The 24,129-nt window shown below is 45.2% G+C and overlaps 1 protein-coding gene across 1 annotated transcript in view; it reads left to right on the top strand.

Annotated features, from left to right (window-relative positions):
* LOC123748888 (rab GTPase-activating protein 1) overlaps nucleotides 1–24,129 on the top strand; it is a 172,783-nt gene that overhangs the window by 28,760 nt on the left and 119,894 nt on the right. Inside the window, 1 exon segment of the mRNA XM_045731242.2 lies at nucleotides 11,840–11,908. Within this exon segment, the coding sequence (XP_045587198.2) occupies nucleotides 11,840–11,908 (69 nt within the window).

Raw genomic sequence — 24,129 nt, 5'->3', positions numbered from 1 at the left:
GGGCTCAAAACACGGTGCGGGAGTTTGCGGCACTGTGGCATTCACTTAAAAGGATTTGTGTCGCTCGCAGAGTAACGCTCTGGCTCCATTCAGACTGTGGTTCATTACCACAGTCTGATGAATACTGTGATAATGAACCACAGTTCCCTGTGGTTCATTACCTGATCCTCAGGGGTCTGATGCGATCTTTGGCTCTTTGGGGCTGGTCTCTTCGGGTGACTCGTCTGCCGAGTTCTCGGGGTTTGGCTCTCCTGGCGGTTTATGTTCAGGGGGTGTCAAACGTCCTGGTGGACGGCCTGTCTCGGTTCATTCCCCCTATCAACGGAATGGATGGTCGACGCCGACTTGTTCAGTTGGTTCTGCTGGACGTACTGATGCCCGGAGGTGGACCTCTTCACATCGGCATGGTCGAGGCGTCTTCCAGTGTATGTGGCGCCCGTCCCAGACTGCGAGGCCGTCGGGATCGATGCCTTTCAGCTGAACTGGTCGAGGTGGGGTTACCTGTACCTCTTCCCACTGGTTCGGTTGTTGCTCCGAGTCCAGCTGTACAAGAATGTAAGAACTCTTGTGTATATATATATATATATATATATAAACAAAAAAATTAATAACAAAAAATTATCATTAACTTATAATATTATTTCAGTGGAACTTCGGTACACAAACTTAACTGGTTTCTGAAGGCCGGTTGAATGCCAATATGTTAAGAGTAATGAACAATTTTTCCCATAAGGAATAATGTAAATTGGATTAATCAGTTCCAGACCACAAAAATAAATACAAATAAATAATTTAATTAAATAAATACGAAGATTGTATACGCTACACCTGCACTTAGGAGAGTTTATTGCATAAGTGGAAGGTGGTGAGGAAGAGTGTTATTCTTTGGCAGGGGAGTCCCTTACCATTATCACATCTTTATCTGCGTGATATTTTTCAAGAAATCCTTGCGCTTCCCCCCATTTTGCACATACAGTATTACTTTTATTAGAGAACTAGATTTAGGCATACCAAACTCGGTAGCACGAGCAAACACGCGGGCACTACTCTCATATTTTGCTTTTGAGTTCATTTTTCATCACAGTTGTGGTTCTAACTAATTTTCTTTTTGCTTAGCTCTTACCATTAACTTTCACAAACATACTTCAGTGTGCACTGAATGACAGCTACAGTACTGGGAAACTTGCTCATCTGGGAAGCATGTTTATGTTTGAGTGCTGAGCAAACAGTTAACTACTGAACATGAACACAGCATTCATGTGCCGAATTGTTCTAGTTCTGTTTGAGTACTGAGGTTCCACTATATTATTAACCCTTGTGTTGCTAAGGGCTATTTGGCCTTTGTCACCCACAGGTGCATAACAAAAAGAAAAGTAACAAAAACAAATTTTTCTTGTTAATTTGTGTTCCCTAATCACGGAAAAAATAATACAAAAAATCGTGAGTGGCATATTTTGGCTGCAATAGATCAGGAAAGTCTGGTAAAAAGGAGGCGCTGACTCGGCAAGCGTCGGGGAAGTTCTGCTTTGCCAAAGCTGTCAGGCAGGGGTTGCCACAAAGATATAATTACTGAATTATTTCAATGTCTGATTGATTTTTTCTTCATTCTTTTGCTGTAATATTATTCAATAGTGTGTAGTGTGATATATTTATATAGTAAAATGTGTGAATCATCGCTGTACTCAAAATTATGGTGTGCATATTATTGATTCAATTATTATGTTCATAAAATAGTGAACAAATAATTTCTCGGTTATTACGCTATATACACAGGTTGTATATAAATATCTGCATGTTTTGTTCACCATAACGAACCACTAAGTTGATAATGCGAGTAAAAAAACAACGATGAGTGGCCACATCTGCCAGCCAGCCACTTCCCACCACTCCCTCCCTCAAAAACTCCTCACTCGCCAAATTCCTCCTCCCACCATACTGTGTTTTTCTTTTATTCGCTATATACAGACGTTATATATAAGTATCTACATGTTCTGTTCACCATAACTTTTCATCTAAGCTGGTATACAAAGAGCATAGTGGCCACCCTTACACAGCATGACAAGTCAGGAAGATGATGCCACCTCCCTCACCAAAATGGCTTCTCCCAACACTCCTTTTGCTGGTATTACACTATATATACACATTATATATAAGTATCTACATTTGTGTTCACCATAGCGAACCACTAATCTTGTATGGCGACGGTAGACAGTAACAGGTGGCCACACACAACTCATGTACCCTCCTTCCCTCCCATCATCACTGGTTCAAGGCCAGATGCTCTAAAATTCCTCCTTCAAGTATACTGTTTGAGGTGTTATTACCCTATATTCACACATTATGTATAAGTATCTACATGTTTTGTTCACCATAACTGTTCAACTAAGCCGGTATAGTGCCCAAAGAGCATAGTAGCCACCCTTACCCAGCATGACAAGTCATGCAGATGTTGGCACCTCCTTAACCAAAAAGGCTTCTCCCAACACTCCTTTTGCTGTCATTACACTATATATACACATTATATATAAGTATCTACATTTGTGTTCACCATAAGGAACCACTAAGTTGGTATGCTGAGTCAAACAGCAACAAGGAGTTTCCACCGCACATCAGCTAGCCCCCCACTGGCTGCCACTCCCTCCCTCTCTCATCTCACCTGACTCGCCAAACATTCTCTTAGCACCATACTGTTTTTTGCTTTCATTCACTATATACAGACGTTATTTATAAGCATCTGCATGTTTTGTTCATCATAGCGAACCACTAAGCTGGTATAGTGAGTCCAGACAATAAAAGGTTGTCACACAGAGTCAGCAGATAACACTACCTCCCTCCCCACCAAGATTACTCCTCCCACTACAGCACTAATTATCACAACAATCCTGCTATTATCAGAATCCTGGACATTTTTATCACATTCACGGGTCTTCTGTAATACTGTCATCGCTAAATAATAGCATGTACATATATATATTTTGACATTTTTAGGCGATGCTGTGGTCACAAACTGAGCAGCAGTGCTGTGAGCTCATGCTGCATGTGTCAGCATTGGTGGCTCACTCAGTACTGAGGCTCTAACACCTGGGAATGTTGCCCACGTTTTTTTTTTTAAATTGCGTCTGTTTACAAGAGCCCTGATGAAGTTGAGGTGAACCCCGTGTATCTGTGGGCCGTTTAAATCTTGCGTCTCACTGGAAGTCCTAAGAGTCCATTTTATTCACAACCAACCTCGCACACATTTAGAATGGCTATGGAAAAATAAAAAATAGTTTTCTCAGTTGGCGCAGTTTCCCTCCGACCAAGAATACTTGGTTAGTGCAGTTAAGTGGTTAAAAGACCTTTATCTATGAGTAATCAGTTCAATGAACTTCATGCTCTGTGAATGCCTCCTTGGCTTCTGTTCTTCTTTTAGTCATGGAGACGCTTGCCTCACCACTCCAATCCGTCTTTTTTTTACTCAAGAATGAGACAGACTTTTAAGAGGAGCCCCATTCATGGTTTGTCCATTCTACAGTATATCATGCCATGTATCCTGTGGCATCTCTATGCAGATCTGCATGCCCACTCTGTTCACCAAACCTCTCTTGAGGTTTAGTGAACAGAGTGTACATGTGCCAGTACATGTGCTCTATGGTCATCCTGACATGGGTTTTTGTATATTGAGCCTTACCACTGACTTTCCTGGGAGTCATGGCGTGATATATAATAATTACTTTAATGTTCAAAATGCAAAAAATCATCACAAAAGCGGAATTTCTTATAGGCGCGATCGTCACTTAAGTGGGCAGCTGTAGTAAATTGAGGCAGGTCGGCTGTGTGACCGGGAACATCGCGCTCGGTCGACCCGAACGTGTACCAACAAATATCATTAGTCGACGACACCATCGCATGTCGAGTCGCATTTTTCTATGAAATTTACATTGTAACTCGAAATTATCGTAATTCAGGGCAATCGTAAGTCGAGGAGCCACTGTATTATGTACTAAGGGTCTTTACTTTTCATTCCCTCCCCTTTTTTTTTATTATCTCCCATGTGCTTAGTGGTGGCCTTTTCCTAGCTTAGAGGATATATATATATATAATGTGATATGCATGGATTGCGACTTTGTGATGACGTATGCATCCACATTATGGAAATCAGTTGTGGAACATACAACATGTGATAGCAAGTGTGCTTAACATTCTTGAGATGCCAAGTAATATTTGGAAGGCTTGTATGGTTTATATGAATGCATATACTGTACTGGCTGCATTTTGGTCTGAATTGATAAGTCTCCCTGGTACCAGTTTTAAGAAATAACCTGCTTGACAGGTGCAGAATGTCACCCTGCCGTGACAGCTAGTGACCCAGGGGTCAATAGGATCTTGCCTTATAGAGCACTTTTCAGAGTGTACTGCTCTGAAAAGTACTTTTCATTTGTTCTCATAACCAAATTTTTTCCATCAGAGGGTTACTAGTAGTTGGTTGGAATAAACTTGAAAAAGGAGTTGTGTGTCAAGCCCTGTAACGTTGACAGGACACCTCAATCATAGTACTGAACAGTAACACGTGCACACATGCAATAGCAATATACATATATCATTTTGACTTGTTTCTGATTTGCCTCTTTTTATGTTTTACTGCTTATTGACCAACATATTATTATTTCCTCAGATAAATCTTAATTACACCTTTATGATTAATACTCAGTATGTATAGAAATCTACTCGCAGATACAATTGTCTTACCAAAATCTCTGTTTATATTGGTGCTTTGTCTAAAACATAAGTAAATATTAATTCTGTAAGGTTTATATAAATATATACTGAGGACTTTATTAATTTAGGGAAATGTAAATATAGAATGGTCTGTAGAGGGTCCTGTTCTCTGCTTTTCTGGGGATGGGGCCCTTGAGGCTCCCTTAAGCTATTATTACCAATTCAGTACTATACTACTAGGTGCCATCAGTCACGGCGTTCTTGTTGGCCTGCCGTGGACCACACGCCAGAATCTGGCCCCCTTGAAGAAGCGTAGGGAGTGGTGGCCTATGAACACTTTACATTTAAATTTAATCTTGTCTGCTATCACCATGGAAGCACCCAGAAAGTCAGTGAACCAAAATAAACCACTGCATGGTTAAAATTGAGACTGCATCCTCAAAACTGCCAAAAGAACTTTCCCCCCAACTATGAAAACAAACTACCAAAATTTTGTGTAAACTAGTGAGAGCTTGTTTGCCCCACCTTTTCCCTCATTTGGGGGCGAGGGAGGCAGACAGGGTCAGCCAGTTCCCACCTCATCAGTTCTTATTCTGATGTGCCTGGTCGCTGTTCTAGTGTGTTTGGCTCCGGTCTCCTTTCGTCAGCTGAGGGGTGTTTTGCCTTTTAAGTCAGGATTGCCTTGTTGGGCTCTCTGTAACACACTTGGGCTACAAGCAGCCCAGTTGTGATGCCAGCTGTTTACTTAGGCTACTTTTGGCTGTTCAGATTCTGGCAACCCTGCTTTAAGGCTGTTTTTATATTCAGTTGTATAGTGTGAGCCAGGAGTTCAAGAGTGCTTGGAGCTGCATGTGCTCAGAGTTATCTTCCCTGTGCGCTATTTGATTGCCGCCCTTTTACAGTCTGGGTTATCTTCCCTGGGGTGGTTTGGAACACTTCCTTCAGATGGTCTCCTCATTTGGGGTTACCCCTCACCTGTTCTGGTAAGCAGGTGGTCTTTGATTATCTGTCTTTTCTCAGGTTGGAAAGTGTTTTTTTTGCTGGTGGGATGCACTGTATTTTGTGTGACTTAATCAGCGTGCTGTGGTAAAAGCCCTCAGTTATTATCAGGGTGGTGCTACTTTCTCACTAGTTGCTCATTCTCCGTGATTTGGTCCTGGGAGGGGCTTTGCACTGTTTTTGTTTTGTTTTTCATTTGTCACTTTGTCCTTTCATGCTGGGGGGTTCTTCTTTTTCACTTTATTAGGCTTAGCCTAGGGCATGTGCAGTTGAACCCCCTTGTCACCCTTTGACTTTTCCATTGGCTTCGGATGGCTAGGGGATGTTTGTTCCAGAAGGGTTCAGTGCCCAGCATAGCGTTCACAGTGCTTGAGCTTCCTGCCGGACTCATTCACCCTGCAGGCCCTGGAAAACCCCCGCGTGCTCGGTTGTACTTTGGATACCTCTTCCGAGCCTGCTCTTGCCTTGTGCGAACTTGAGGGTTGTTCGTCGCCTGTGCCACCTAGCAATAATCATACCTTCTGCCTCCGCTATGCTGCCTGTTGGGTTGGGTCAGTGACACCTTCGTCCCTGAGTCGTGGGATTTGTTCTTCAAATGTGATTTGTCTTCCCCATTCTTCTGTTGATATCTAGAGGTTTCAGGCAGCAACTGCTTTACACTTGAGGTTTTCTGTGTTGCAGTGGTATAGGTTGTGTGCCCAGTTGCATACCCTGGATTTGCCCCGCTTGGTGTTTAAGGACTAGGATTTCGGGATGGTGGTCAGTTTGACCGTGGTTCTGTCCAGACCTATTCTTTTCCCGGTGGGCAAGATTTACCTCTTTTTCCTTCCCACCTGCTTTTGACTCCAAAACATCTGAGGGTTTTGGAATTTGGGTGGGATTTAGCTCGGATTGTGGCGTGGGTGGATCTGGGGTTTGCCCCTTCTGATACGAGCGTGGAGGCCGTTGAGCCTCTCGTTCCCACCAAAGCTTCTGGGTCTTCCCAGCTGACCTCTTCCTTTTGAAGTTTTTCCCAGCGGGTAGTGGGCATGGATGAGAGCTTGGCCCCGGAGTCCTGATCTGCGGGGTTCATGGGCTCCCAAGGAGTCAGATTGGGGCCCTTGGGTCCTGTTTGATCCTTTGTGGGCCTTCTGTGAAGGGTTTTCTTATCTCCCTTTCCTGTATGAGTTTTAGTTAAGTGCGTCTCTCCCCCCCCCAGGGTTTGTTTCCATGTGCCTTTGAGTGTTTTGGACTTATCCTTCCAGAGTTTTCCATACTCCCTGGTTATCCCAGTGGAGGTTTGGGATGCCCTTAGTGCTTATCGCTGGCGTGACTCAGTTTACGCCACCTTTATTGGTCCGGCCAATTTTGAGTTTGGTTCTTCTTCCCCTTTTTGGTTGCATCACGAGGTTCCAGAGTCATCCTCGCTGGCATACTGTCCATTCTTTACCCTTGGGGCTTGACACGTGTTCTGCTGTTCCCACATGCTTGACTGCCAGAAGGTGTGTTTTGTATTGCAGCTTTTCTGGAGGGTTCTTTTGAGTCCCTTAATGCTTGTCTCCTGCCCTGTCTCATGATGTGGGTCTTGTGCAGCTGCATGCTCAAGATCCCCTTATTTCAGTGGCTTTAGTTGCCAATGATCTTCGTACCTGCTCGCACTTAGCTTCTGTTGTGTGTTTATTAAGCTTCCTGGAGCTTCATTCTAATTGGATCTCGAAGGATGTTGGAATGTTTGGTGGGGTTCCTCTTGTGGGGTTTTGATCTCTGCTGCTTCGGCATTGTCTGCCCTCCTTAAGGTGTATTGCCTGATGCTCTTGTAAGCATTTTGTTTTCCTTTCCCATCAAGTATGTTGGCAGGCCAGTCTGGCTAAGTCTTTGGGTGCGGTCGGGCCCTGGCTCCCTCTTCCGCTTTCCCTTTTCATTTGTTGTTCTTCCTGAAGATATTGTTTCTCAGTTTTTGTTAGCTGTGGTGGTTGGTTGCCGGCATGTTGCTGATTTATTGTGTATTCATGGGGGCAGATCTCACTTTTCCAGGTGTTTTGGTCGAGCCAGGGTGTCACTTGTTGTTAGTCAATGTGGGTCTTCTGTGGTGCCAGCAGCCGGGCCAGATGCGCTTCCCCAGGCCTTGTCCTCGCCATCAGGTCGGAGTTGTGCTTACTCTACTCGACAGGTTGGTTCTCATGAATCTTGTAATCCCAGATGGTCCCTCTTCCACACCCCTATCAAGGGACTGTGGGGAAGAGGCTTGGTCATGCTGTATGTGGGCTATTCGTATTGTTCTTGAAGTCTGTCATGGAGTGGGTCTGTCCCGCCTCCTTCACGGGCTTTTGGGCCAGATCCCCTTCGTCGGGTCATCTTGGAGTGTGTGGCTTCGGGCATGGTCGAAATGACCTTGTCTCTTTGGTGGTTTCCTGCTTGTTTCGGTTCTAAAATGGGATTGTTCGGATCTCCAGTTTTTTTCTTGATCTTTACTGATTGAACCAGTTCGTTCCTTGCCTCTCCTTTCAGATGACTACCTTATCTCAGGTCTGTCTCGCTCTCACGCCGGGCGCTTCTCTGGATCTCCGAGATACGGATTGGCACATCCCTATCCATCTGAGGTTCAGGGCTTGGTTGTGGTGGTGCAACTGGATCTGCTTTTGGGTCCTCCCGTTTGGGCAGATTCTGGCACCTCGTTTTTTTATGCATTTCGCTCGGGTCATGGGGACCCATCTTTGTTTTGTTTTGTTCTTTTGGCCCCGGTGGGCGTTTTGCTCAGTTGCAGCCGGCTCCTTCTTTTCTGGCGAAGACTGAGTCGGCTGGTTTCAGGAGGGGTTCCTTGGTTAGCTTGGCCATGATACTTCATGCACTTTGTCCAGTGGTGGCTTTCCGCCTCTACCTTCGGGCCACCAGTTCTGCTTCAGTGAACTCCTTTGGATTGATCTGATTTCCCTGGTTCCCTCTTCCAGGACACATATGTCTCAGGTCATCTGCAGTGTCGTGTTGGCTAGCCAGCCTGCATTTTGCTCACGTGCCCATGATGTCCGTAAGTATGCTGGTGTGCCGGCTGTGTTTATGAATATGTCTTGGCCGATATTGGGACGTGGGGGTTTTGGTGGTTGAACCAGAGTCTTGGCAGCCTAGAATCTCGTGAATGTTCCTGTCCTTCCACAGCCTTGCATTGCCTCAGGTTGTGTGTCGTAGCCAAGATTTTTTTTTTTCCTCAGATACTTGCAGTGCTACTTCCTCTCTGGCGAGTCCCTTTTTTCCTTCTCTATGGTCAGTTAGCTTCAGGGAGCCTCAAGGGGGCTCTCCCCAAGAAAACCAGCCTTGAATGTAATGAAACTCCAGTTTCTGGGTGAGTGATCCCTGGAAATTCCCCATGCGGCCCTGGAAAATCCCCATCCCCAGGGCCGGATGAAGTGTTTGCCAGGGTGCTTAAAGAATGCAAAGAGGAGGTTTGCGAGCCACTGTTTACCATATTTAATAAATCAATAGAGTCAGGCAGAGTTTCAGAGTCATGGAAGGTTGCTAATGTGGTACCAATTCTTAAGAAAGGAGATAGATCACTTGCATCAAACTATTGGCCAATTAGCCTAACGTCTATTGTGGGAAAGTTACTTGAATCGATAATTGCAAATACAATTTGTCTTCCTCTTGAAAAACATAAATTAATAAATGGTTTTAAGTCTCAGCATGGTTTTACAAATGGCCGTTCATGTTTAACAAATTTGCTATCTTTTTATGTGAACATAGTTGAGGCAGTTGATAGTGGTAAGGATTGTGATGTTGTGTACCTTGACTTTAGCAAAGCTTTTGATACAGTGCCACATGAAAGACTGATTAAAAAGATAGAGACTTATGGTATTGGGGGTGCTATATTAAGTTGGGTTAGGGCATAGCTATACCAGAGGAAACAGTTTAAATGAGGTTAAGTCAGAATGGGAAAATGTTTTAAGTGGAGTTCCTCAAGGCTCTGTCCTCGGACCTCTGTTGTTTAAAATATATATAAATGATTTAGATTCAGGTTTGAGTAGCAATATTTGGAAATTTGCCGATGATACAAAAATCGGTAGGGAAATAAACCCGGAAAAAGACTCTTGTCACTGCAAGTCGATCTAAATAGGGTTTTGAGATGGTCAAAAGATTGGCAGATGCAGTTTAATGCTGATAAATGTAAAGTTTTGAGGCTAGGTAATGATGATAGTTACAAGATACGAACTAGATGGTGTTGAGAGTGCGAAAGGGATCTGAGAGTTAAGATTAGTAAGAATTTAAAACCAAAAGATCAATACATGAATGTTCGTAATAAGGCAAATAGGACACTGGGATTTATTAATCAAAGCGTTAGTAACAAGACACCTAGTGTTCTTCAGCTATATCTTGCTCTGGTTAGGCCTCATTTAGATTATGCAGTTCAGTTTTGGTCACCGTACTATAGAATGGATATAAATTCACTTGAACACGTCCAGCGTAGGATGACAAAGCTAATTCCCCAAATTAGAAACCTGTCATATGAAGAGAGATTAACAAAGCTTAAATTGCATTCACTGGAAAAGCAAAGAGTTAGGGGTGACATGATAGAGGTTTACAAGTGGATGAATGGACATAACAAAAGGGATATTAATAGAGTATTGAAAGTATCAACACAAGACAGAACACGAAACAATGGGTATAAATTGGATAAGTTAGATTTAGGAAAGACTTGGGTAAATACCGGTTCAGAAACAGAGTTGTTGATTTGTGGAACCAATTACCGAGTAACGTGGTGGAGGTGGGGTCCCTAGATTGTTTCAAAAGTGGGTTGGACATGTATATGAGTGGGATAGGATGGGATAATGTTGTGAGTAGCAACATTTGCAAATTTGCCGATGATACGAAAATCGGTAGGGAAATTAATTCGGAGGAGGACTCACTATCACTTCAAGTTGATCTAGATAGGGTTTTGAAATGGTCAAATGATTGGCAAATGCAGTTTAATGCTGATAAATGTAAAGTTCTGAGGCTAGGAAATGATGATAGAGTTACAAGATACGAGCTAGATGGTGTTGAGATTGCGAAGTCGGATTGCGAAAGGGATCTGGGAGTTATGATTAGTAAGAATTTAAAACAAAAGGATCAATGCATGAATGTTCGTAATAAGGCGAATAGGACACTGGGATTTATTAATCGAAGCGTTAGCAACAAGACACCTGGTGTGGTTCTTAAGCTATATCTTGCTCTGGTTAGGCCCCATTTAGATTATGCAGTTCAGTTTTGGTCGCCGTATTATAGAATGGATATAAATTCACTTGAACGTGTCCAACGTAGGATGACTAAGTTAATTCCCCAAATTAGAAATCTTTCATATGAAGAAAGATTAACAAAGCTTAAGTTGCATTCACTGGAAAGGCGAAGAGTTAGGGGTGACATGATAGAGGTTTACAAGTGGATGAATGGACATAACAGGGGGGGATATTAATAGGGTATTAAAAATATCAACACAAGACAGAATACGAAACAATGGGTATAAATTGGATAAGTTTAGATTTAGGAAAGACTTGGGTAAATACTGGTTCAGTAACAGGGTTGTTGATTTGTGAAACCAATTGCCGCGTAACGTGGTGGAGGTGGTGTCCCTCGATTGTTTCAAGCGCGGGTTGGACAAGTATATGAGTGGGATTGGGTGGTTATAGAATAGGAGCTGCCTCGTATGGGCCAATAGGCCTTCTGCAGTTACCTTTGTTCTTATGTTCCAGGGCTTAGCATCCCCGCAGCCTGGTCGTCAACCAGGCTTGCACTATTTTCTACAAGATTTTGGTAGTTGGTTTTCATAGTTGGGGGGAAATTCTTTTGGCTGTTTTGAGGCTGCGGTCTCATTTTTAACCATGCTGTGGTTTGTTTTGGTTTGCTGACTCTCTGGGTGCTTCCATGGTGGTGGAAGATATGATTAACTTTAAATGTAAAGTGTTCGTAGGCCACCACTCCCTGCACCTCTCTGAGGAGTCCAGGTTTTGGTGCATGGTCCTGGCATGTCAATAAGATCTCCGCAACTGATGACACCTAGTAATAAGCACAGAATTAGTGATAATAGCTTCAGGGAGGCTCCAGGGCTCACCCAGAAACTGGCGTTTCATTACCTTCAACGCTGGTTTTTAATGTTTCGAAATGCTTACTTTTCCTTTCAAAATATCCTGCACTATAGGATGGTAAATACTGCAGAAATCTTCAGCTGCAGGAGCAGGTTAACAACTGTGAGAAAAGAAAAGGGCAGGTTAGTTACAGTTGATATTAATGATCAACATTTTTTATCTGCTGATGTACCTGAAAATTGCTCATAGCATCATTCATGGAGTTGGCTCCTTAGTTACTGTTGTTACTGCTGCTGCTGCTGCTTCTGTTGCTGCTGCTGCTGCTGCTGCTGCTTCTATTGCTGCTGCTGCTTCTATTACTGCTAATAGTTTTTTGCTTTTGTTGGTTGATGTGTTTGTAGCTAAATAAAATTTAATTCACTAGTGACATTCCTCCAGTCCGATTCATTGCCTCATATAACTGCTCCATATTTCTATTTATTAGGAAATTTTCATTCATTCTAATAGTCTTCTTGTTCCTCCCCCTCCTTTATTTGTTCTTACTTCCCTCTTGTGTGGGACTGTCCAATGCCTATTTTTAGGTTCTGCTTTCCAATTTTGCATCTCTGTATAATATGATTTTTCTGGGGGGAGCCCTGTCAGCTCCCCGGAGCTATCCAGGCTGCTATGCTAATGTCAGACTTTGGCATCAGTCATGTGTATGGAGTTCTGTGGGCCTACTGGGGACCACGAGCCAGAACCTGGCCTCGTCAGAGAGGCATGGGGGAGCAATGGTCTATAGAAACCCCTGTGTGGTTGGAAGCATTCTATGTCTGCCATCGACCGGGTCAGGCACCCAGAAAGGTAAGTGTCCCAAAACAAACCCCTATTCTGGTGAAAAATTGCTACCAAAAGCCAAATAAATGAATAGAACTCCCCAAAAAGAAACGAGCATGATGTCACACGTCACCGCAGCGTTGTCTGCGCAGCTCTCTCCTCCCCGGGAGGGGGAAGGGGAAGCCCCAGACTCCCGTGCTGGCTATCCACTTTCTCAGTTCTGAAAGTAGTACACTGCCTGGGCTTCCCTGAGCGTGAGTTCCGTTTCAGGACCCTGGGAATCCCCACGGGGATGCGTGGGTCCGATGGAGGTGACCCAGGAGTCCCCCCTCGCTTTGTGCGAGTTCGAGGGTTGCTCTGTCCCCTTTTCTCAGGGTGACTCTCACTGTTTTGCCTCCGTCTGCCTGTGGGGTCGGTGGCACCTTCGGCCTGGAGTCCTGCGAGTTTTGTTGCTTGTTTGTGGCTCGGTTACCCCATCTTATGTTGACTATGTGGGTGCAGGCAGCACGGGTGTTGCACGTTGAGTTTGGATGGTGGCAACGCGCTAAGTTGTTTGCTCCCCGGAAGCCCCAAGGCTGCCTTGTTTTTGGTTGTTATGACGGGGCTTGGGGGGTGTTCGTTGCTTCAGTTTTGTTTCCGTCCGCGCCCCCTTGTCTTTTCCCTGTTGTGGTCTAGTCTCGTCCCCCTCTGCCCCCCTGTGTCCAGATCCTCACCAACTGTGGGTTTGGGGTCAGGGCAGGGCTTCGATGGTCTTGAGACTCGGGCGGTTTCGGGGAATTCCCCTCCGGGGTAGCGACGGAGGCATTCGAGCCTGTTCCTCCAGCCGTGTTGTATGAGTCTTCCAGTTGGCTCCTTTCCTTAGTACCTTTCCGGCTGCCCCGGCTTTTTCTTGTGAGGCTGGGACTTTGAGGGGACGGCATGGCCCCGGGGCCTGCTGTGTGGGTTCCAGGGGCTGGAGAGGGGCTGACATGGAGGGCCTCGGACCCCGTTGGACCCCGCCGGGGTTTTCTACTCTCTGAGCGGGGCTTGCGGTTACGGGGAGTGGTGTTTTTTCCTTTCCCCCTCTGTGTACGAGTTGTTGGGCTTCGACCCCTCCCCAGGTTCGGTTCCTTGTCCCTTGGGTCCATCGGTTCCGTCTTGTCGGTGGGTGCTCTTCTCTGTTTACTCACCCTTCTTCTCTGGAATGGGACTTCTCCGTCATGTCGGGGTCATGTTCCCCACTTCTCAGGGGTCTACATGACTTTTGGTCTCAGGTGCGATTGTGCCTTTATGAACCTTCGTGTTCTGTGCTTGCATCTGTGTGTTCTCGAAGGTTCGGGAAGGCTTTCGTTTCTTCTCCTAATATTGGAACGTCTGTCGTGTTTTGTGCTGCTTCTTGGTTTTCGGTCCTGTCTTGTTCTTTTGTAATTGTATATTCTCTCCGTGCTCTGTCTCGGCACTGCTCGTTTTCTTTCAATACTCCTAGTTGGCGGGTTGTGTGGTTCGGACCTCATGCTTCCTGCACATGCACTGTAGGAGTGTTACGGACGGTGTATGCAAGTGCTGGTGTTCCGCATCCTTTTTTCTCTTGGGTGCTTTGCTTTTCGCTCCTCTCATCTCTCCAGTTCGTGCCCCATAGTTACTTGGGGTGTTCTGGATTGCCACTATAGGGAGGACGCCTGGTTTTCCCTGCGTACAGGTGTGGGGCGCCGCATTTACCTCTACCTTACTCTTCTCCTGCATGTGCGGCTCTAGTCTTATTCCACTTGTGTTGCTCCTGGCCTCTTCTCGGCTACAATGTGTTGTGACGCATTCATGCCTACACTCTGCAGGTAAGTTTATGCAGTCTGGTGTCTCTTTCGGCCAGGCGCTGGTTCGTGGTTTTTGGGTACGAACATAAGAACAAGGGTGACTGCAGAGGGCGTATTGGCCCATACGAGGCAGCTCCTATTTATACCCACCCAGTCCCACTCATATACATGTCCAACCCATGCTTGAGTCCATCAAGGGACCCCACCTCCACCATGTTACGAGGTACAATAGTGGTGGTAAATGATAGGAGGTATATGTTATACTGTATTGGTATGTTAAGAGGTGACATTTGCTGCAGTTTTGATACTGAGGATGAGTGTTGGGGATTGGTTGTGGCGTCTTGGTTGGCCCTTACGTGCTTCTTCCTGGGGTCTTCTTTGTTCGTCTGTGTTATTTGTTACATGGTGGGTCACAGCCCCGTTTTTCGTGGTCTTGGTCACTCATTCCTTGCCCATCTTGCAGTGCCTGGCTTAGCCTTTCCATATACATTGGATTCTCTGTACTCACCTAGTTGTCCTTACCTAGTTGTGCTTGCGGGAGTTGAGCTCTGACTCTTTGGTACCGCCTCTCACCCTGGATGTTACATGGTCTGTCTTTCTCTCCCCTATCAATTCTGCTGGGAATCTTGTATGTGGTGATCATATCTCCTCTTCCTCTTGTCTCCCAGAAGTCTTCTTCTGGGTGTGGAGGACTTCTGAGAAGGGGTCAAGAAGAAGAGATGGAGTTCTCTTCTGTCTTCTGTGTGTTGGTCATGTCCCTTTAGTTCCCATTTGCTGCCTGTCTTCCTCGTTCCTCATCTTCCTTCTACACTCTTATCCCTTCTACACTCTTATCCCTAGCTGCTGGTGCTAGGGCTGTTTTTCTTGCCTTTTTCTTGCCTTTTTTCGGTTTCTCATTTTATCCTACTCATTGTTGTGTGTTTTGTATGTGCCTTTTGGCTCTCCTACTGCTAGGTTGGGGCTTTGTCCATGTTTGGTTCTCAGCTTTTGCATTGCCCTGTATTTGGTGCTTTCCTGGCTTGCCAGGTTTGGGTTCCTGATTTCCTGGCTTACCCTGCCTGTTAGCAATTTCAAGGTCTCGCGGTGTCCCTTCTCTCGAGTCTCGCATCAGACCCACAGAGTCTCCGCTCTCCTGGAGAGTGGAGTCTCTGACTCCGTGAGAGTCAGAGTCAGACTCTGACTCTGACTCTGACTTCCCAATGTCAGGCTAGATGACATTAGGAAGTTTTCTGTAAGGCAGACGTTCCATCTCCTTCCTTGCCGGCTTGGGTTTCCGGCTCTGCTTGCTTGATGATCGCACCCGAGATTTTCCCGTGGCTCTGCATCTTCCTATGCTCGATCGGTCCATGGCGGGGCTGGTTCGGTTTTTCCTCGAGTCTCTCACCATCTGTTCGCGGTCAGGTAGACCAGATATTAACACCAAGTAAAGCATCCAGCATTTCCACTAACACGATAACATCATTTATATTTGCCAACATCCAGGGTATAAAAACACGCAAATCCAACAAAGTTCACTTTATAGATGGTCTCCTTCATGAGGCAAATGCAGTGTTTGCAGCCCTAACGGAAACTCACACAAAGGACTACCTTGATGGTGAAATATGGATCTCAGAATACAATCTCTTCAGATGTGATAGGAAACACCGGCTTCAGGGTGGGGTCAGCCTCTACATCAAAGACACACTCATCTGTACTGAGCTGCTAAACACCTCAAATGATATGGTGGAAGTGCTGATAATCAAAATAGAGATCCTAAATGTAGTTGTTGTCCTTGTATGTAAGTCACCGGAGGCAAACCCTCAGCAGTTTAAAGACCAACTAATGAAAATAGAGCACTGCTTGGAAAACCTCACAAATCCAGCTCCGAACATCATCCTGCTTGGGAACTTCAACCTACGGCACCTGAAATGGAAGCACCTGGCTAATACAGTAATATCAGAAAGAATACCAGGAAGTAGCCTAAATGAACAGGCACATGCAAATGACCTGCTACGGATGTGCGATAGGTTTGCCTTAAACCAGCAAATAGTAGGACCAACTAGGAAGGAGAACACGCTGGACCTCATTTTCACTAATAATGATGAGTTGATCGGGAACATAATGATTACAAATACCTGTTACTCAGATCACAACTTAATTGAAGTTCTGACAACCATGGGGAATGGACCTTCAAAACCAGTCCAGATTCCCGGTGGAGGAGATTTCAGCAAATTCAACTTCAATAATAAACGGATAAACTGGGAGCAAATAAACCAGGACTTCACAGAAATAAACTGGGAAGAACAGCTAGGAAATGCAAACCTGAACCAGTGCCTGGAAAAAATAAGCTCAGTAGCACTAGAAATATGTTCAAACCGCATACCTCTAAGAAAAAAGAGAAAGAGATGCAGATTGGAACGGGAACGTCGTTCCCTATATAGGCGAAGAAAATGAATCGCGGAACAACTTGAGAGTCGCACCCTATTTCAAGAACGGCGAAGAAGGTTAGGTAGAGAAATAGAAACAATTGAACTCAAGCTACAAGAATCATACAAAACCCAGGAGAGGCAAAGAGAGCAAAAGGCCATCAGTGAAATAGAGAGAAATCCGAAATATTTTTTCTCCTATGCAAAATCAAGATCAAAAACCACATCTAGTATCGGGCCCCTGCGAAAGGGAGATGGAACTTTCACCGATGACAACAAAGAAATGAGCGAGTTACTGAGGAAGCAGTACGACTCTGTTTTCAGCGAGCCATTAAATGCACTAAAGATTGATAACCCAAATGAATTTTTCATGGATATGATACCAACATCAAATCATATATCAGACGTCGCCCTATCCCCACTAGATTTTGAAGAAGCCATAAACAGTATGCCTATGCACTCTGCACCAGGCCCGGATTCTTGGAACTCCATATTCATCAAGAACTGTAAAAAACCACTATCGCAGGCCCTTCACATTCTGTGGAGACAAAGCCTAGATACTGGCGTTATCCCTGACATACTAAAAACAGTAGAGATAGCACCACTCCATAAAGGAGGAAATAAGGCAGAGGCAAAAAATTACAGACCGATAGCACTAACATCGCACATCATAAAAATTTTTGAGAGAGTGCTAAGAAGTAAGATCACAAAATACATGGAATCACAGCATCTCCATAACCCCGGACAACATGGTATCAGAACAGGGCGCTCTTGCCTGTCGTAGTTGCTGGACCACTATGATATGGCATTAGATGCTATGGAAGACAAACAAAACGCTGATGTAATTTACACAGATTTCGCAAAAGCTTTTAATAAATGTGACCATGGTGTTATTGCACATAAAATGCGTTCGAAAGGAATTACCGGGAAAATAGGCAGATAGATCTACAATTTCCTGACTAACAGAACCCAATGTGTAATAGTCAACAAAATAAAATCCAGCCCATCAACCGTGAAGAGCTCAGTTCCCCAGGGTACTGTACTTGCTCCAGTACTTTTTCTCATCCTCATATCGGACATAGACCAGAACACAACCTATAGCACTGTATCATCCTTTGCAGATGACACTAGGATTTTCATGAGAGTTGGCGGCATAGAGGACACGGCAAACCTCCAATCAGATGTAGATCAGGTCTTTCTATGGGCTACAGAAAATAATATGGTGTTTAACGAGGATAAGTTCCAGCTCATGCGCTACGGAAAAATTGAAAATATAAAAACAGAAACCACGTACAAAACTCAGGCAAATCATAACATAGAACGAAAAGGCAATGTAAAGGATCTGGGTGTACTCATGTCAGAAGACCTTACCTTTAAAGAACACAATAAAGTAGCCGTCACAACTGCAAGAAAAATGACAGGTTGGATAACAAGAACTTTTCACACTAGAGATGCTATACCGATGATGATACTTTTCAAAACGCTTGTGCTCTCTAGAGTGGAGTACTGCTGCACAATGACAGCCCCTTTCAAAGCTGGAGAAATTGCTGACCTGGAGAGCGTGCAGAGATCCTTTACTGCTAGAATCCACTCAGTAAAACATCTAAATTACTGGGACCGACTAAAGAGCCTAAATCTGTACTCCCTTGAGCGCAGGCGGGAGAGATACATAATAATTTACACGTGGAAAATAATTGAGGGGCTGGTCCCAAACCTGCACACAGAAATAACATCACATGAGACCAGAAGACATGGCAGGATGTGCAGAATACCCCAGTTGAAAAGCAGAGGTGCAACAGGTACTCTGAGAGAGAACTCTATCAACATCAGAGGCCCGAGACTGTTCAACACGCTTCCACTACACATAAGGGGCATAACTGGCCTGACCCCTCACAGTGTTCAAGAGAGAACTGGATAAGCACCTCCAAAGGATACCTGATTAACCAGGCTGTGACTCATACGTCAGGCTGCGAGCAGCTGCGTCTAACAGCCTGGTGGCCTGGTCGACGACCGGGCCGCGGGGACACTAAGCCCTGGAAGTACCTCCAAAGGTAACCTCAAGGTAGGTGGCTTCTTGCTGGTGTCCCACCTGCGTGCTTCTTCTTGGCGGCGGTGTGGGATTTTTTGGTGGTACTTTTTTTTTCTGTCCCTTCATGGGTTTGCTGCATTTTGTTGGCGTGGTCTTGTCCTTCTTTTGTGCACGTTCAGGGCCATCATCTTACCACATACCGCCTTGTCTCGTGCAGCACTGGCGGAGCCGTTCCGGGTTGCTTCGGTTTTGGCGTTGCCTCTGCACTGCTTCGCAAGCCGTCTCTGACATGGTTCACCTCCAGCTTGCTCTTGCACTGCTTGAGCCGTCCTGGTTCTTGGATTGCATGCTCTTTTCTCTTCTCCTTGGTTTGTTGTGGGCCCCTTCGGTTCTGGATGTTTTTTCAGGGCTCCTTTTTTGTGGGCGTTGGCCTCTGGGGGTCAGGTCCAGGGTGCTTCATGCCCTTCTCCGCTCCCAGGTTTCGGCTCTTTTGGTTCTCCTGAGAGGTTTGTTTGCTTGCAGCAGTCTCCTTCTTTTCTGGCGAAGACTGGCGTGTCTGCTTTCCGGAGGAGGCCCCTTGGGTTCTTGATACTTGGTTGGTCTGGCCGGGGGTGCATCGTGTGTTGTCCGGTTGCAGCACTTCGCCGTGCTTGGCGTGCCACAGCTGCCGTGACTGGGCTCACGCTTTGGGTTGTTCCGAGTTCCCTTCTTCTCTGTTCCAAGGATCGGTTCTCTCGGGTCGTCCCCGGGGAAGTTCAGTTTTGCCAGCCTGCGGTCTGTCCCCATGCCCACGGGTCTACGGGCTCACTATAGCCCGTGTTACTTGGAACTTTCTGTTCCAGGTAGCGAATCTTTAACAACAACAACAACATGCCCACGTTGTTCGTAGGTTGGCTCTGTGTTCCTTCGTTGATGTTCCTGGGCCTTGTCGGGCCTGTGTGGCCTTGGGTTGGCAGTTGCAGTTTTGTCTCCGCTTCGCGTTAGGGTGTGTGCGACTTCCACCTCCTGGGTTAGGTCCCTCTTGTTTTTGTCTTTGGGTAGGTAGCTTTGGGGAGCCAACGGGGCTCCCCCCAGAAAACCAGCATTGAATGTAATGAAACGCCATTTTCTGGGTGAGTCTCGGAGGCTTCCCTGCATCCCTTCCTCCCTCCGGTCGGCAGCTTTCGTGTGTTTTGATGTCCAGCCTCAGAACTGAGAAGTGAATATCTGGTGCAGGGGTCTGGGGCTCCCCCTTCCCCCTCCCGGGGAGGGGGGAGCTGTGCATACAGCGGCACGGCGACGTGTGACGTCATGCTCATGTGCTCGTTTCTTTTTGGGGAGTTCTATCCATTTATTCGGCTTTTGGTAGCAATTTTTCACCAGAATAGGGGTTTGTTTTGGGACGCTTACCTTTTTGGGTGCCTGACCCGGTCGATGGCAGACATAGAATGCTTCCAACCACACGGGGGTTTCTATAGACCATTGCCCCCCATGCCTCTCTGAGGGGGCCAGGTTTTGGCTCGGGTACCCGGTAGGTCCACAGAACTCTATACACATGACTGATGCCAAAGTCTGACATTAGCATATCAGCCTGGATAGCTCCGGGGAGCTTCTGGGACTCGCCCAGAAAATGGCGTTTCATTACTTTCAACACTGGTTTTTTTGTGTGCCTGTTATATCTCAAATATTTATATACCCTAAATATCATTACCATTGTTACCTTCCAACAAACCTTTGACTCATTCAAATTAACTGAAGAATGCCTTCCTTTGATGTCGAGTTTCTCTTATAATCACACTTGCCAATCTCTCTTTGTTACATTAAATGTCATATTTCATATCTAATTTGACAGGATTGGTCTTACCTAATGGAGGCACGTACTGAATTCTTCCTCAGTGTATGTGTATAATGGCATACTTTATATAGTATAATACAGAGAACAGACCCTTGCCATTCATGGATTTCTTGTTTGCTATTTTCGCTGTTTATGGATAGCAGAATAGCACAATGAGTTTTTCTGGGGGGGGGGGGACCTCTCATGGCTCCCAACTACTAGGCTACATCAGCTGTGGAGTTCTGCTTAGCTTTCTGGGAATTAGTACCAGAACCAGTGGTCAGATTCACGAATCATTTGCGCAAGTACTTACGAACATGTACATCATCCCTCAATCTTTGACGGCTTTGGTTGTATTTATTAAACAGTTTTACAAGCATGAAAACTTCCCAATCAACTGTTGTTGTTATTATAAACAACCTCCTGGTGCTTCGGAGCTCATTAACTGTTTAATATTTGTAAATAAATCTGTCAAAGATTGAGAAAAGATGTACAGATTCATAAGTGCTTGCATAACTGCTTCATGAATCTGACCCTTGGTCCCCTCACAGAGGCAGAGAGAGAGAGAGCATGTAACACTCCATCATCCCACTGGAAAATTATCCAGAAAGTCAGCAATTCAATACAAACTACTGCTGGGTTCAAAGTGACATGCATCGAAACTCCCAAAAGAACTCCCCCCAACAATGTTCACAAATAATCAAATCTGAAACAAGTTGACATGGATTGATCAACACATCCTCTGTAGGGGTTCCTGGATCATCAGCACACCATGGCAGGTCACACTGCTTCTTAGATAAGTACTGGCCATCCTTGAACTTTATCCTGCAGGGGCCATATGCTTCAATTTGTTTTGATTTTTGTTTTGCTTCATGAGGATGTTTCTGTCCAGCTTGGTGTTGCTTGACCCTGGCTTGTAGTGCACTTGGAGCTGCATATGCTCCAGGCTTCCTTCTCTCAGTGCTCCCTTGCATTGTGCCTGCAATGACAGCTTTATTCTCTAGTGTATTCAAGAGCTCTCTCTCTTAAGAGGCCTGTGCACTAGGGTGAGAGCCTTTCCCATGGGTGTGTTAAGGGTCTTGTTGCCACTCTGTCTAGGCCCTGGGGTTTGGAGCAAGCATTGACTGGTTGAGGCGCACTGATGGTTTGCGTGCTGGCATACACAGCATGCCAAGGTCAGCCTTCACAACTACATTTCCCAGACTCTTTTGACTTAATATTTAATATCCGGTGAGCATCCCCAGTGCCTGGATGTTTTACTTGGTTTACCCTAAAGGCCCTGGAAATTCCCTTTAGGTTCGGTGTGGTCTGTGAATATCCCCCTTTCAAACGCGCTCTTTATTTGTGAGAGTTTGATTGTGTTCATCCATTCCACAAGGCTACGATCATTTTTTTCTGCCTCTACCATGCTGCCTGTTGGGTCAGTAACACCCATGATCCTGAGTCTACTGGGGGTTTACTTTCCTCATGTGGCTCTTCTTTCTGACCCTCCTGATGATGATCGAGCATATAAGATAGCTTCAACTTAGTGGGTTAAAACTTTTGCATCTCCAGCGTGCGCGCCACAGCCCACCCACCAAGGTAGGCCTAGCGTTTCCCATGACAGTGCACCCACACTAAAATGTGCATACTCTCTTCAGTTTTCTCACGTCAATTTTTGTGTCACATTGTTCATTTTGGTATCAAATTGTTTGCAATAGAATTCTCTACAGGAATAAACTGTATGCTTATAAGGTCAAAAAGTTTGCTGGAGTTTACCTCTGTAGTGGACCATGCCTCTTTTGGGTTTGGTCTTTTGCATAATATGTTATCAATAAAGGTAAGATATAACTTGTACATAGTGTAGTACAAAATATTTGTAGTATTATGTATAAAGCGTATTTTGAAGTTAATATTTTTGGGAATGTGGAATGGATTAATTCAATTTACATCATTTCTTATTGGAAAATTCGTTTCGGTTTACGAACTGTCACTGGGAACGGATTAAATTTATAAACGGAGGTACTGTACCACTGTATTTAATGTTAAAATTTATACTAGGTCTTTCAAACACTCCTGAGTGCTTTATCATGGTCAGCGATAGATTTTCTGAGGATAGATTTAGAAGAAAAAATTATTCCAAGTGAATTCAAACTAAATCCTAACAAATGGATGAATGTAAGTATTCTCAATAGCCACTTTCCTTTAGGTATGGAGGGAGTTACGAGGGATAGCATCCAGGTGAATACCTTTATTAATAACTAAAGTTCTCAGAATATTAGGGTGACAGAAAGAACAACTGACAACAATTCCACAGAAGACATCCCCCACGAGTTCAATGGCAGTCGGGAATAGAGGTGACATCGTCAGGAAGGGTAAGAGGACAGGACCCTGGGTACCAACCATGTTAGCTGTTGATATGTAAGTCTTGTCCTAACCATATACAGTACTCAAACCTTGATAAAGCACTTGGAGTGCAAAAGACTTGGTGTAAATCTTTACATAAAATACACAAATACATAAGTAAATTGATATATTTACTTCCCAATATTGGGAAGTAATATTGTAAATATTTTTCCCAAGATTGTAAATATTTGAACACAAAAAGTGTACTCACCAGTGCGATTTGCAACCCCAAACCTAACAGTGTTGAGAGACAAGATAGAAGTTATTGCCAGGAAGAGGGGCCAAGATTTAGTATATCATCCTTTCTGGGGGGAGCCCCATCGGCTCCCCGGAGCTTACTAGGCTGACATACTAATGTCAGACTTTGGCATCAGTCATGTGTATGGAGTTCAGTGGGCCTACCGGGGACCACAAACCAGAACCTGGCCCCCTCCCTTAGAAGAGGCAAGGGGAGCAATGGCCTATAGAAACCCCCGTGTGGTTGGAAGCATTCTGTCTGCCATCGACCGGGTCAGGCACCCAGAAAGGTAAGCATCCCAAAACAAACCCCTATTCTGGTGAAAATATTGCTACCAAATGCCGAACAAGTGGATAAAACTCCCATAAACGAAACAAGCAAATGGTCATGACTTCACACGTCGCTGCACCGCTTTATGAGTAGCTCCTCCCTTCCCGGGAGGGAGAACGGGAAGTCTCAGACCCCACATGCCGGCTATCCACCTTTTAGTTCTCAGGCTGATGCTAGAGGCGGAGGTCGTGTGCTTCGCTCCATAGTTTTCAGCACTGTGCTTAGAGTGTGGTGGCTGTCTTCGAGGGGTGCGAGAGCCAGGAGTTATTGTATGGTTCTTGAACTGCATGCACCTAGGGTTCTCGTCCCTAGGTGCCCTGTAAGTACTGCCCTTGGGGCTTGGGGCTACCTTCCACAAGCTCCTTTGGACCTGCCTCTGCTAGGTCGCCTTACTGCTTGGTTTTTTGGCCGCCCTTTGGGTGTTTGGGGGTTTTGTCTTCCTTGTTTACCTTAACCCTTAAACTGCGCAACGCGCCTGCAGGCCTACGTCTGGTTTGCGCAAGGCGCCTCCGGGTATTTTTATTTTTCACGTTCCATTCAAAACTGGCGCGCGGTGACGCGGGTATGGTATGGGTGGTTGGGGGCCCCAGTGATCGT

This window comes from Procambarus clarkii, chromosome 1 (assembly GCF_040958095.1).
Source record: "Procambarus clarkii isolate CNS0578487 chromosome 1, FALCON_Pclarkii_2.0, whole genome shotgun sequence".
In the NCBI taxonomy this organism is placed as follows: domain Eukaryota; kingdom Metazoa; phylum Arthropoda; class Malacostraca; order Decapoda; family Cambaridae; genus Procambarus; species Procambarus clarkii.
The sequence above is the reverse complement of the archived record's forward strand: the minus strand, read 5'-3'. Positions and strand labels throughout refer to the sequence as shown.